This window comes from Aptenodytes forsteri, unplaced genomic scaffold, assembly GCF_000699145.1.
Source record: "Aptenodytes forsteri isolate BGI_AS27 unplaced genomic scaffold, ASM69914v1 Scaffold87, whole genome shotgun sequence".
Lineage (NCBI taxonomy): Eukaryota > Metazoa > Chordata > Aves > Sphenisciformes > Spheniscidae > Aptenodytes > Aptenodytes forsteri.
The window spans coordinates 5,419,896-5,434,237 of record NW_008796041.1 but is presented as its reverse complement, the minus strand read 5'-3'; the positions used below and the strand labels follow the sequence as shown (position 1 = coordinate 5,434,237).

The 14,342-nt window shown below is 38.4% G+C and overlaps 1 protein-coding gene across 1 annotated transcript in view; it reads right to left on the bottom strand.

Annotated features, from left to right (window-relative positions):
• CACNA2D1 (calcium voltage-gated channel auxiliary subunit alpha2delta 1) overlaps positions 1–12,498 on the bottom strand; it is a 375,598-nt gene extending 363,100 nt beyond the window's left edge. The window contains exon 1 of the mRNA XM_009285553.1: positions 12,423–12,498. Within this exon, the coding sequence (XP_009283828.1) occupies positions 12,423–12,482 (60 nt within the window). The 5' untranslated portion in view covers positions 12,483–12,498. The remainder of the gene's footprint in view (positions 1–12,422) is intronic.
• Positions 12,499–14,342: the final 1,844 nt, after the last annotated feature.

Below are 14,342 nucleotides of genomic sequence, written 5' to 3'. Positions count from 1 at the left end.
TGCAGTCAGAGTTCAAAACTCCCCTCCGACCCTGACTCAGGTTGAAGCTACACAAAGGAAACTACATTATCTTGGCATTAATTGCCCAGAACTAGAAGAATTGGGGAACGTTTTTCACAGGTGCTTGCATGACCTAATCTGACACCACGTTCAGAGCCAGCACTTCTGCAACAGACACCTCATGCACCAGCAACCCCAGATTACTTATTAGCTGCAGCACAGTACGTCACAAATGCAGACAAGTAGCTTAGGTACAGAGCTGCTCTCAAAGTAAAAGAGCATTCAGAGCCTTGATTGCTGGGGAGCAAGATGCAGAAATACCCCAGTGTCTGCAGGATGCTGCTGGGGTCCAGCCCAGCCAACAGGTTCAAGATAACTTCTGAAGTCCCATTCAAGGTGTACTGCTTTGGGTGCCACTCGACACCAAGTCACTTCTGTGCAATGTGTAATTCTCTGCTAAAACCAGTAAGAACTGAAGAATTATGTTTGCTCTTTGCTAACACTTTGTTGGGGATTTGTGTAGCTTTGAGATTTCTAAACCTAAGGCTGAGCAAGGACCCAAGTCACCTTTATAGTTACTGAAAGGAACAGGCATTTCCAGAGCTTTATTCATTCTGATACAAGAGTATTTCTATCTGCTCCTTATCTAGACAAAAGAGAGTTGCCTTACAATTCTTGACTGAAGTAAAATACAAAAAAACAACCAAGCAAACAAAACCAAAACAACATATCAGAATATTAAATAAAAATGTAGCTAATGGGGTAACTTAAGAGTTTTTTTTATTTTATACATCTACTTCGACTTGGCCCAGGTTGTTGCTGAGCTCTGTGCTCATTCATTCCTCTCCATTCGCCCACTCCCCAACTAAAAAAAAAAGTCATACAGACTGACTACCCAAAAATTTAGTATTTCATCCTAGGGATAAAGGAATCATCTAGCTTGAAAACAAAGAAGTACATTTCTTCCTGAAATTTTGGGTAATGTTAGAATTTTCAAAACAAATATTTTGACAAAATTATATCATTTTATCAGAAAAAAAATATTCAACATGTTTTACAGAGTCAGAAACAGTTTCAGTTTTAATAACTTTGTTATAACACCCAGATATTCACTACTTTTGACTTTATGAATGCCATGAAGTTACATGTTATGATCTCATTTATGTGAGAAAAGCAGAGAAGGGGGACCATTTGACAGACATCCAAACATATGAAGAGATCTTGGGAGCAGAAAAAGTTGGAAAACAGAAATAACCACTCTGATCCATTTGAGTGATTATTATTGCTAGCTTTTTATTATTGTGGATACTTTCCTCTAGCTCAATTTTTAGTAGTCACAAACAACTATATAATCTGCCCAGAGGGAGCAAATTCTATCTTCTGACTACTGGATCCTATTTCCAAAGTTATACTAATACTTTCTATTCCTAATACATGCCAGAGAATTTTTTTTTTTTCTCACAAGACATTTATTTTCTTTGAATCACAAGCAATCCATTGTGGAACACATGGAAAAGTGCTCCTTCCCAAGGAGCATTCTGTATGTTCAAAGAAATCGGTCTGAGTATTTTAAATATGTCTTACTCTCTGCTATATATAATGTATAAATAAGATTACAGCTGCTCCCTAGCAACTCACAGATGCCTTCATTCTTGAAATTCATGGCAACAACACAAAGGAAAAAAACACCCCAATAGGTTACTGTATCTGTTGCTTTTCAGAATCAGTTGCTTGATCACTGACTGCTGTAAAGCTCTGGGGTGACAAGTGACAGGGCAGCTGACATTTTGAAAACCGTAACATACCATAGTAGTGATGTGCACATTAGGAAAAAATTATCAGAGAGAGTTCATTCTTAAGTAATACGTTCAGGCTGAATTCTGCAAGATGTTGGGAACACTTATGCTTCAGTTAACATCAGGGAGAGTATAAGCAGTGCCAGATTCAATTAGCTCACTCAGGTGCTTACTCAAAGGAAAGCAGATAATCAGGGATACTTTATTGGATGGAATCATCAGACACTTTTGACTGTTGATAATTATCAAAGTAGTCTAGAGGACTTTAAAATTAAGAAGTAATTTTTGTAATTGTCACTTTGGATTCAAACCTTCAAAAAAGATGAGTTCAGCTTTGTACCTCTGCTATTGTACAAACATCAAAAACAGATCCAAAAATCCCCCTTTGTTAAGAAAAATGTATTTTAAGGCATTCAATTTTGTTTCATAGTGATAGCAATACAGTATTAAATAACAAGACTACATCATTTATTGGTTTCACAGCAGTTTAACTCAGGCTTTTAGCTGAGACTGGATGAGAACCCAAAAATCCCAACTCATGATGAGTACAACATGTACCACAAGTGAATCTTTCTTGTAACAGAAAAAGAACAATAGGAAGAAAGTGTTTCACATTTCTTCTGCATTTCTGGCATATTTTGAGGTGGGCACTTATGTAATTTTTCAAACTCATTTATTCGTAGGAAATTTTGTCCTGCCTCAGCTGCTCTTAATGCAATTTAACACCTACGGACTCTCTCCCCAAAGGTAATTTTAAGTCGCAGGGAACTAGCAGAGTCTTTTTGGTGTTCTACTAACCACAGGAGTTGGAAAATGCTTAGCTATAATGTTCAGGTTTTTGTTGGTTTTGATGTGTGGGTTTTTTTAAGGAAAATCTTTAATTTGCTCTCAGCTTCTATGAAAACTGTCTGAACATAAGCACCAATAGGACAGATTTTATTAGTGTTAAAGCCAATGGAAAGTTATAAATGAACCAAGAACAGTACTTTGCTCAAAGATTATCCAGATCATCAAATAGTAATTAAAACTATGGTAATATTAGGCCACCCCTTCCCTTGAGCCTGGGCAAGCTTTGTTAATGTAGCCACCTATTGTTAGCGACTTGCAGCTGATTTTGCTTGCTGGAAGAAGGAACTCTTCAAAATGCCAGTTTATTGCTAAGGGAGCAGAGGGAGAGTAGCATCTGCAAATAATAAATGAGTCTCCCTGTGTTTTGACAATCTCTTAATTTCCATTTGGATTACAAAGAGAACTTGCAGATGTGTCTTCAAATTTCCCAGCCTGTATTTTTAAAAGTGATTTAATTTTCCTGACATCTCGACATTGGTTAGCAATGTGTGAACGCAACAGAATTTAGTTTGGAGGATTCTATTTTTAATGCCTGCAGCTTTGGTATTTGGTTGCACGTAGAACATAACAGTGGCAGTGGTATACCCCAAATGGGACATACCTTTATAAATACTGTATTATAAAAAAACGCGTTACTGTATTTTGGGAATCCCTAACCCATCTAACCCACCTCATACATTATTTTAATTCCGGTAGATAGACTCCAACTTCTCAATGAATACCTGAAATGCCCATGTTTCACTGTACCAACCCCTTCATAATTCCATTCTAAAAGTAATCCTGACCTCACTTCCCTTCACCACACCCCACTCAGACAGCAAACTGGTGTCTTCGCCTTAGGCATGAGGCAAAAGACATAAATGTAAATAGTGTACAGTAGCCAATTTATGCTTAGAAAGAATTCAGACTTTTCAGAGCACCTGCCTCATACACAGCACAGTCGACCAATCCCACTTATGATAAACTATTTTATTACACATTACTGAAGGCATTTAAAAAAATTAGAGTGTTTCCTTGCTTTCAGATTTGTCTCCTTCTGCTCCTTAGAAAAACAATATAACAAAGTGCACTTTCACGGAAAACTGCAGTTACAGACCTACCAGCACCACTCATAAAAATGCCCTGAACTCAGGGAAGTTTCAGCATGTATAAAACCATCAACCCAATGAAGCTACAAGAAGTGCTTCAACAACTTCAAAACACTTGGGGGTGGGGTGGGGTGTATTATTTTCATTTCAAAATGACTCTTCAAAATTTGGATGAATTTGGTTTATATGGTTAAAAATTCCTCTCTATTTTATTTGACGTTAAAAAAAGTGGTTTAGTCTTTTGTTCCATTGAGGACAACAAAAAGAGACAAAAAGAGAAAAGAAAGGACACAATATTTTTCTGACTTTTGAGATCAACCATAGTGAACCTCACCGGGTGGCAAAATGTATTCACTGAATATGAAAGTTTCCTTAATTCCCGTATTCGACTCATTTAAGCACTTGCTTTCCTTTCTTAAAGCGCTGGAGAGTACACCCAGGGCACACAGTGAACAGCTTTACAGTTATGCAGGTTATGTCTACAAGTGTTGTGGTATTAGTTACGTTATCCACTTTCAGGGGTGAAGAAGGATGGAAACTGCACACATTCTCATCAATAGATTAACGTTTTATAGGTCATAAATTGTAAGTGTCTTAAAATTCAGGGTCAAAATAGTGACAAACTAATCAGAATCTATAGCAATCAGAACATTCAAATGAAATTCAGACTTGCAAAGTCCATAGAAAAGACCTCCAGAGAAATATAAACCAATTGCATTTGGGTTGTTATTCTTAAAATCAAACGATCTTAAAAAAAAATAAATCAAGTTCTCACATTTCTTCTTTATCTTTTTCTCAATCATAAAACTCTCCATTACTTCAACCTTAACAAGGGTGAACGTAGTATATTCTGGAACGTGGCCATATATCCCCTAGGTCCATCTGGTAGTTCATCAGAGAATAGCATGAGGTACAAAACTCTGCGCCTTTGGCTAAAGCATATTCAAACTGAATCCAACCTGATAAATATAGTAAAAAAAAAAAAAAAAGGCAAATAAAGCTGGTAAAAATAAATTGAAATTTCAATTCTATGGATCAGCTTAATTTTTTTTTAATAAATGGTTCCAAATTTATATAAAGCCTTTGCTAATTCATCCCATTAACTTCATGATTTTTAAGGAAGAGCCACATAAATATCGTGCTGATCATAGAAAAAAATAGTAAGAATGAAAACATTTACTCCTAACTTGTCTGTCAAACCACCTTTTGAAGCAGCAATTTCAGACCACCTATGACAGTAGGGAAGACTCATACAGATACAATTTTTACATTAAGTTCAAGTAAGCTTTTAAAGCCTGCCGTTGCACAGACCTCTATACAGGTAATGAAGAGAACAAGGCAAGTTATATATGACAGCTTCTATAGGTAATAAGTTAGTGGTATGCCTCTACCTGTAGAGCCTCTAGAACATAACACTATCTTAGCTAAAATCTGTAATGAGTCCAACAGAAAATTACCCCCAGGTTATAATTCCTTCTGGCAGAAGGAAGCTTTCCTGCTCCAGGGCAGTTCAAATCAGAGACCAGTCTCTCTTACAAGTCACTCAACTCAGTTAAACTCTAGAGACTGATCCAAGACCTGAAAAGCTAGAAGCGTGGACTGGGAATCTGCTGCCAATCTGAGTGCTTCAGCAGACTCGCACCATCTGTGCATTAGGCACACAGACCTCACACTGAGCAATGGATGAAATGTGCTCATGCAGAACCTCGGCTGGGTGTTCGGCAAGAAAGAGCTAATTATTATAAAACAGCATTCAAGAGATAAAATAAATAAAAAATTTTCTAACAGTTGCTGCTGGACTCATTCTGTGAATGGAACTCATCGCCACTTATCAAATATCCATATGTAGCTCTCTTTCATTTTGGAGGAAGAAACGGTATTTCTGTCTCAGTATGAATATCATTTAAAGGCCAAGTCAGTCTATATGGGTTCACTCTACAGCTCCTGGGACTGTAATAACAGCATGCCTTATGAACATCATGCATGGATTGTTTTTGCAGTGATGTATCAAAAAGGAAACAGATTCAGAGACTAGATTTCCTTGGAACTGCCTCTCTACCTGCTGTTTCGTTCAATTATGCCATTGCTTGAAAAGGTTACATAGTACAAGATGGCATTTTTTGCCATAGCAGTCATAGTGAAGTTCCAGTGTGTTTGGCACGTCAAAGCTCTCAACACAGGCCCACATTTTTAATACAGTGTTTATGTAAAAGAGGATTCTCTTCAATCAGTTTGGAACAGACAAGCTTGTGCATTGCTATAAGGCATGTTCTCTGCTCTGAGGTCTTCCTTTCTGGGTACTGCAGGGATCCCTCCCTCCTCTCTCCTGTCCCTAGAGGTATTTTAGGAGCTGGAAATCAGAAGTATACTTGTTGTAGTTTATTAGATTAAAAGAGCTGTCAATTAGCTTAGTCATGGGCCTTTGCTGTGAAAGGTCTATATAAAAATGGAAGTTGAGCATACTTCCATCAAAATGGGACTGTGTATTTACTTAATTCTGTAGTTCAGTAGGCTCTTCACCTATTTTTTCTGCATGCTTAGGTAATTATTCATAGGTATAGAATGTGACTTTGAACTTTGTGCAGTTTTTTGTCTTTACTAAGACAAAATGCCTACTGATAAATGAAGCTAGTGAGATCAGGGACATCCTCAATATTTATTTTGCTACATGGATTTTAAACTTCTATTAAGCTGCTGTCTATTCCTTCTTATTTTTTTCTAAAAGTCTATCTGCTCTGTAGAAACCATGTATCATTCACACCAGAGCAGCTTCATAATGCCTGACAGCACAGAGAGTTCACGAGTAAGACAAAGTTACATGACCCTTTTTAAGTTGAAAGGACAATTACATGACTTGTTTTTTTATTTAAAAACACAATATTTATAACATTAAATTAAAAGGCGTATAGTAGGCTGTGTCTTTGTTGAGAGACATTTAAAGAAGCACATTGGACATCTTGTATCTCCTTAACAAAGATTTTCCTGTGTATCCTGTCTTCCTGCTTTCAAGTCTCAAGTTGTCTTATATACAACACCTTCTTATAAACATTCCCTTTGCTCTTCTCGGGCAAAAAAATCTGTTAAATCATAGAAAGGACCCAACAATACCCTTTTCAGCTGGACAGCTACAACAGCAGTAAGATCAAGCTATAGCCTCTGTTTCTTGTGTAAAAATGCTTGTTTGATTTTTTTTCAAAGTACTTTTCACCTGCTTGAATTGTAAATTAAATGTTGTTAGGCATGATTCTTAGCAAATGTAAATCAGTGTAATCCACTGAAGACAGTGGAGCTCTGCCAGTTTTCAACCAGCTGAGTATTTTGGCATCTTGAATCCTTACTTCCTGCCTTGTTGAAGCAATCTTTGCATTACTGTAATGAGGTTATTACATTGGTATTAAATCCAAGTTGGAATTCTCCCAGATCTTGCCTAAACTCCTAGTAATGTCCAAAAAAGCAGTATTTAAAAACGTACTTTTAAACTATTCTTGGAAGACCATTTTGAGACCATTCCCAGATAGTATAAATGAGACTTGAAGGACACAAGAGGAACTACACTTTAAACACAATCGATCTTACTGATAACAGAACTTACATTTAGATGTTACTAGTATTCGTGTTGAATCATACCACCAACGTAGTAGTTTACCACAACTAATTCAGAGGAAGAATGATCTCTGATTAGTTAAAGTTCTAAATGGAAAAATGAAAATCTGAGCTCAATTCTTGGTTGGATCAGGATTCTCTCTGTATGGCAAACATCAATTAGTGAGTAAAGGTGCATCTATAAATTAAAAGATCGTGTTTCCTCTGTGCACCATAATAAACCTCAGCTCTTGCCTGCCTCTCCATCTCCTACACATATCCATTCTGTCTGTTCCTTCTACTCCACTTACACTGGTTTGCTTGGTTAAGGCTATGGATAAGTGTAGCCTCAATGTAGAACTCCTAATTTAATGGCATCCAAGCTTTCTTTCACAATTTTGCTTCCTACAGACATTATATTGCTGTCATGATTGCTAATAAGAGAAAAGGTGTGTGAAATGTCCGTTGACATAAACATATTCATATTTTCAGAAGCATAGTCACTATTGAAGTAATTCACTCAATCAATTCCCAAATATTTTCTCTTTTTTAACACTATGTGGAATATTCATGAGTATATTATTATGTATCCTTGCTATACAGATATTTTCAAAAGTTGTGATTAATGAAAGTTGCAATGGTTCACAATGGCTCTATTATATGTGCAAAAGCAAGAGGAAGTGTGGTTAGTCACTAGGACAAGATTGTGATTCCAAGTCACTGTAAGAAAATTGTCAATGAACAAAGAAAAGGGAATTCTCTGAGGAGATTCCTCTCCTTAAACAGGATTCCATTAAATTGAGTACATGTTGAATGTAAACACCTTAAACACAAAAAATGCTCTCCCTGGATATCTATGTCCACACTGCACAATAAATAGACTTTTACATAGGTACTGATCTCAACAGGTCTGCTATTCACCTAACAAGTCCCTCACCTGAGTTTAATGGTGGTTTAGATTTGAATTTTTTTATTCCTTTGGAAGTACCTATTACACTTTAAGTTTTACATTCTCTCTGGTCAAAAGCTCTGCCAGTCTAAAATCAAATTATTTGAGAGTTCAGGCAGTGCTCCTATGCCTCTCCATGACAGCCAGAAGAAAATATTTCACAGTCCTCCAGAAGAGACCATTGTGTAGTATAATTTCTGGCAGCACAAAGACCCACAGACATCCAATGCACATACAAGCACATATAGCACTGATGAACCCTGAGATATCTTCAACAAGTTATGGAAACACCATAAACTTGCATGGCACAGTAGCTAACTGAAAAAGCCCTGGTTTTTGAAGAATTAACTCACTCCAGCTGAGAACGTAGTAATTGTGCTACTTAGAGAGCTATCATCTTGGTCACTTTAGAGATCTTCATAGAAGATCTGCTTCATGAAGCAGACACAGATTGTAACTTCAGCTGAATCAGTGGGACTTCTTTCCCTGAGTCCAGGGAGAGGCTGACCAGGCTGTGAAATGGTTATAATCTGTTACACAACTTTGCTATGAGCTTTAACCTCATCACTTGGCCAAATTAAAATTGACTTTCCCTAGAACAAGGAAAGGTATTTCTCCTACCAAAAATCTGTCTGACCAAAGTACACCTTTCCAACCCTACACACTCTGGTACTACAGCTGTTCACAGAAAGTCATGTCTACTATTTTATAATAGGAGCACTCTGTTCCTTCTTTTTGTATTAATCATTCTGCTTTTGGAGGGAGGAGGAACAGAAAAACCAAATGTATTTCTTTTTTGAAGTTTTCCAGAAACATGAAGACTACAGACTTGGTCCAAACAATTCTGGAGTTAGAAAAAGTGAAAACAGAAACAAAGCTGAAAATTCAGTCTGACTGTTAAGTATTTTTAAAGCTTGAGCAACTGAAGGCAAGTTCTGTGAATAAAAGTGACAGGCATGCAAGCATGCTGTTTTTAATGTCTTGTAGTCTCCATTTTTCCAAGATTGTGGTTCATTTCAGAAGAGATTAATAGGCAGTGAGCAGAAAAAAAAAGGATGTCATTCAAAAGTGGGAAAGCGACAATACCCTGTAAACAAGAGGAAAGAGGGAGAGACTGCATGGCTCACACCTCCCTGGGCTTTGCATTCTCCCTTGCAGGCAAGAGAGCTAATTAAAACCTTGTGGCGAGAGAAAGATATCATGCAATTTAGGTCAAACAAACAGCTTTGATATAGAGGGATATTCTACTTGGAAACATCCCCCTTTCATGCTTTTAATCCTAGGATTACAAGCACATATTGACCACCTTGTGGATACCCTCTGAGATAACTTATTATTTGCTTGAAGTGTGCTATAAATTTTGGCTTTGAAAAAGAAACTTACCTACAGTATTCACAGATTAATGTTTTCTTTTTCAGCGTGAATGTCACTGTGGTATACTTTAAGTATAGCTGGTAGCACTACATATTATTAAGTTTGCCCAGCAGTTCTCATTATAAGACTGTTTTAGCAGCTTGTAAGTTTGCCGAATATTAACTACATAAACTAACTTTTTCCTCAGGGAAAAAAAAGAGTGACAGCGTCAATCTCTTGGCTTTTCATTATCTATTTTACTATGTGGTCTTTGCATGGAAACGTCAGGCAAAATGGTTGAGACATTAACTCATTGTTTTGCTCAAGTTAGAAATCCTCTGTAACTCATTTCCCTTTGAAATACCCTATTGCCTCTGCACTGTAGATTAAAAACTCAACACATGTATTCAAAGATACACTTTTTACTCCTTGGTGCTTAATGAATTTTAGCCTGAAAAGCATCTGCAGGTCACTGCAGAGATTTTATCAGCTAAATCCCTGAGAACCTACACACAGGTGTATTCCAACCCAGAGAGAGCATCACTCCTAGAGGATGTCACACCTCCTCTGCAGCTAAAGCTCAGGCTTGTTGTGGTCTCTCAGGTGATCTCTACACCCTTGTGGTCTAAGCAGTGGGAGAAAGAGGAGATGAAAACTGAATGAAGAACAAAGGGCAAGAGATTGGGATATGGAAGTAGGAGATAACAGACTGGAAAATGGCAGGCAAAGAATAAGGAGAGAAGAGACTGGAAGGGGAGGAGAAATAGAAAAAGCACACAGGAGAAAACTACAGGTCTGGGACTGAGAACTAATGATGGAGGGAAACATGAGAAGGGGGAAGAAAAATACCTGTGGAAGAGAGGAGATGCAATAGGAGTATTGGGACAGGCTGGCCACACACACCTGGACAGAATGTTTCGGAAATGCTAAGACAAACTGAAGAGTCCAGAGAGAGGTGCTGAACTGGAAAAAGCTGAGAAGAGAAACCCTAAAATAGGGATACAAAGACAATGTAAGGCAGAAAGGCAGACTGGCCAGGCAGCAAAGGTAGAAACTGAGACAGAAACATAAAATATGTTGAGGAGAGATGAAAGATAGCCCACGCAGCACAGCAAGAATGGAATGGAAAGTCTGGTGGATCAGAGGTACGATGCTGAATGAGGAGACGGTGGGGAAAAAAGAGACACGGCAAGTGCAGAAGAGAACAGATCACACCTAGATCAGATGAGCAAAAAGGGCCCTCCCGCCTCTTAGCAGAAACTCCTCACCAAAACCTGGAGAGAGAGACATGATTCACAAGCCTCATTGTTCTCTGTCAGCTGATACGCGTGCAATCCACCTACAAAAACTCCCATCAGTGTTCCATGCTGGGTAAACCTTACGGTTCTTCAGAAATCTCAAGTGAAAGACATTTCTGTGTTGCTGAGATCCTATGCTGGAAACACGTGTGTATCAATCTGATGTTTTGTTAGGATTTCAAGATTTCGTTTTCAGTTTGTTTGGGGTTTTCCAAGATTAAAAAAAGCATCTAAAGCATCTGCCTTAAATTGTGTTGCAATATGAAGTACTCAAATATTAGGAAAGGCCAGAACTAAAATAATCTCTGCAACCTTCAGTTATGTTCCTCATGTACATGCAGTGACACAGCCCTTCCTTCTATAGGACAGTGGTGATCTCACCTAAACTGAAGCTTCCACAATGTAAACATGGACATCTGAGCTAGTCATCTAGCCTCTTCTTATAGTCAGTAAAGAGAAAATGTCCTTCTGGGACAGGATTCACATGAGACACGTGGATGTCTGGGTAAAAAGTCATTAAGGTCAAAGGAATACATTAATATACAGTGTTAAGTCTGAGAAACTTCACACTTGATTTTTCTGTGTGTTTCTTAATGGCTTTGAAACACAGCTACTATTCATTTCATGGATGATCTGGGGAGATTATGACTTCTGAAAACCAAATCTCACGGCTTCATGTTCAGTTCCCCAGCACCAAGGGCTTTTGTTGGCTGAAACAATAACTTCTTTTCCTGACATAACAGCAAAATTTCCCTTCATTATACAGTCCTACATCAACCCAGAGACCCATCGGTTCAAAGAAGGAGCCATGGGACTTGTGCAGGGATAGGGAGAGGTAAATGTATGATCATGTGGTTGCATATTGGATCATGATGTCACATACACACAAAGTTGTATAGGCAGCGTAATCCTGACATTTTCTGAATTGTGACTTCATTTTTCTTCAATCTCAGATGTGTTTTTACCTTCTATGAGTGCAACTTAGCACAAAAGTTTCTTCTCAATGACAGAAGAATTGTAAATTCTTCCCTAAAACACACTTTGGGTTAAATTGGAACAGCTGAATAAAAGTAGATTTCATTCTCATCTATGTTTCTTCTAACCAAAAGCTGCCTCATTTCAGGAAATATGTGTCAGAAAAATAGTCTCCCTTGTTAATAGAGAGCAGAATTTTCCACTGCCGTGAATGGTTGCTTCCTGATTACTATATTTGACAAACATATAACGTAAAAGCGCTTGCTTCAGGTGAAAGTGTTGCAACAATGGTAAGCCTTATGTCTGATACCGCAAAGCTGGTTAAATATTAGCAATGAGCAGTGCTGCAACATTAAGAGAGTGAATTGATGGATGTCTGTGTTATTCATTTCTCTCTCGGTAAGCACTGCAGAGTTTAATTCCCCAAAATCTTTTTACTATGTTGGGATGAAATGGTCGTAATGCCTAGATGATGCACACCATTTGCTTCACTTTCTAGTTACTGCAGTGTAAGGCATGTCTTCTTACTCACCGCAGCAAGCTGGTCCACTCCGCTTGCAGTTCGTGCTAATGTTACGAGATCTTCTTGCATCTTATCTACCCATGATTTTATCCTACAGAAACCAAAAAGAAAAGAGAGACATCCAATCAGATCACTGGCAAATGGAACTTGCATACAATTATATAGCACAAGAAAAGGGCAAAAAGTCAGAATATGTTAATAAAATTGAATACAAAATGTACAAGACTTGTCTTTGATTGCTAAAAAATAATAAGCTTGGAATGGACCAAAATATTCAAGCTACACCCTGATGGCATTCTCTTTCGCTGACTCAAATCTAAGTCACTTGCTTTTTTCTTTCTTTTACTTTTCATCAGCTGGAGTTTGCCTGGTGCTCTCCAGGACAGACACTGTCTTCACCATCAAGTATATCACTGTAGCTGCCTCTCATTGACAGGTACCGAGGTCTGTTTCCAAATGTGATAGAGCCTAACTCACCTTCTTTTTTTCTTTTTTTTTTTTTTCAGTAGAGCCTCTACCCAGCCTTGATGACCTGATTCTTCTCATAGAGTTTTCTGTGGTGGCCACCACACTAAGCCAGCTGTAAATCAAGCATGCCATCATATCTATTACTAGCTGTAGCAAAGATCACCACAACAGAGCTGGTACACTGCCTGCCAGGACAACCTGCCTGACCTGCTGCTCACTCCCAGCAATGCCTTTCCTGGGGTCCTTGAGGTCCCTCTCCCAACAGATAGCACAAGCAGAGAAAAACAGCAACTGGGAGCAGGCTGACAAAGCAGAATAAATCTTCTGGCCTGTAGTCCCTCCCCGGACACTCCAAGGAAGCAGCAGCAGGACAGGCAGCAGCAGGCATAGGTGGCACGAGCTGTTTTGGCAATGCACACCTGCTCCTGGCTGCTGTTTTTCACCAGGGAACAGGCAGTGATTCACTGCTGTGCATGCTCGGCTCCCTGTGCCCAGTAAACCCGACTCTTTGGAAAAGCATTGGATCCAACACAGTTTTTATGTTTCTGTGCCATGTCACATTTTGCAGCAGGAAAAGAGCCATGGTACTAGTTTATTCAAGTGAGGTCCATGTTCACAAGAAGGTTGTGTTGCTTGCCTAGCCAGAAAGTTTGATCTCCAACTCATCTATCGTATTGCCCCTGTCATTATCACAGCTCTCTGCTCTGAAACCTGGAACAGATACATGTATTTATCCTAGCCATTTCCTAGCCTTAATCTGATACCCAAGGAATGACTGCTTAGATTATTCATGAAAGTAGGAAAGACAGGAAAGACATTTTTGCTACAACATGGAAAATTTGGAAGACTAGAAAGAACATGGAGGACTGATTTTACTCCTTCTTTCCATGGTCATTAATACACTTTTTGTTAAACCAAAATCAATATCTTAAAAGGACACAATCTCTATTATGGAGTTGCAACTTGACTACTTTTATTAAAGGATCCTTCCACATGCTTTAGAAGAAAGCAATTAGTCATCCAAACGCAAAAGATTTAAGGCTGTGACATCTAAAATGAAGGACCTTATGGCAGCCCAAAATAACATGTGCATAGATAGGAATGGGAACTACCTAGACAGGAAGGTACTGAGTTTTACAAAAGTGCCAGAATTAAGACAAATCCCTCTTCTCAATCAATAATGGGTCGCTCCCCAATCAAAACAGTGTCTCTCATGAATCCTATTTGAATCCTATTTGAATCCTATTTCCCACAAGCAGAATACTCCGACACAGTAAACAAGAACTTTTTGAAGGTTTAGCTCAAAGTGTCTTTGAAGCCTTCACAAAAAATCTGTAGCAGAAATTGAACTAGCAAGTTGTAACCATAGTTTCTCATTAACCATAGCTTCTGCCTGTGATACTACTGTTTTCATCCTCCCTCCAGCCCCTGGCCTGGCTTCTTTGACACTTTCATCTATTG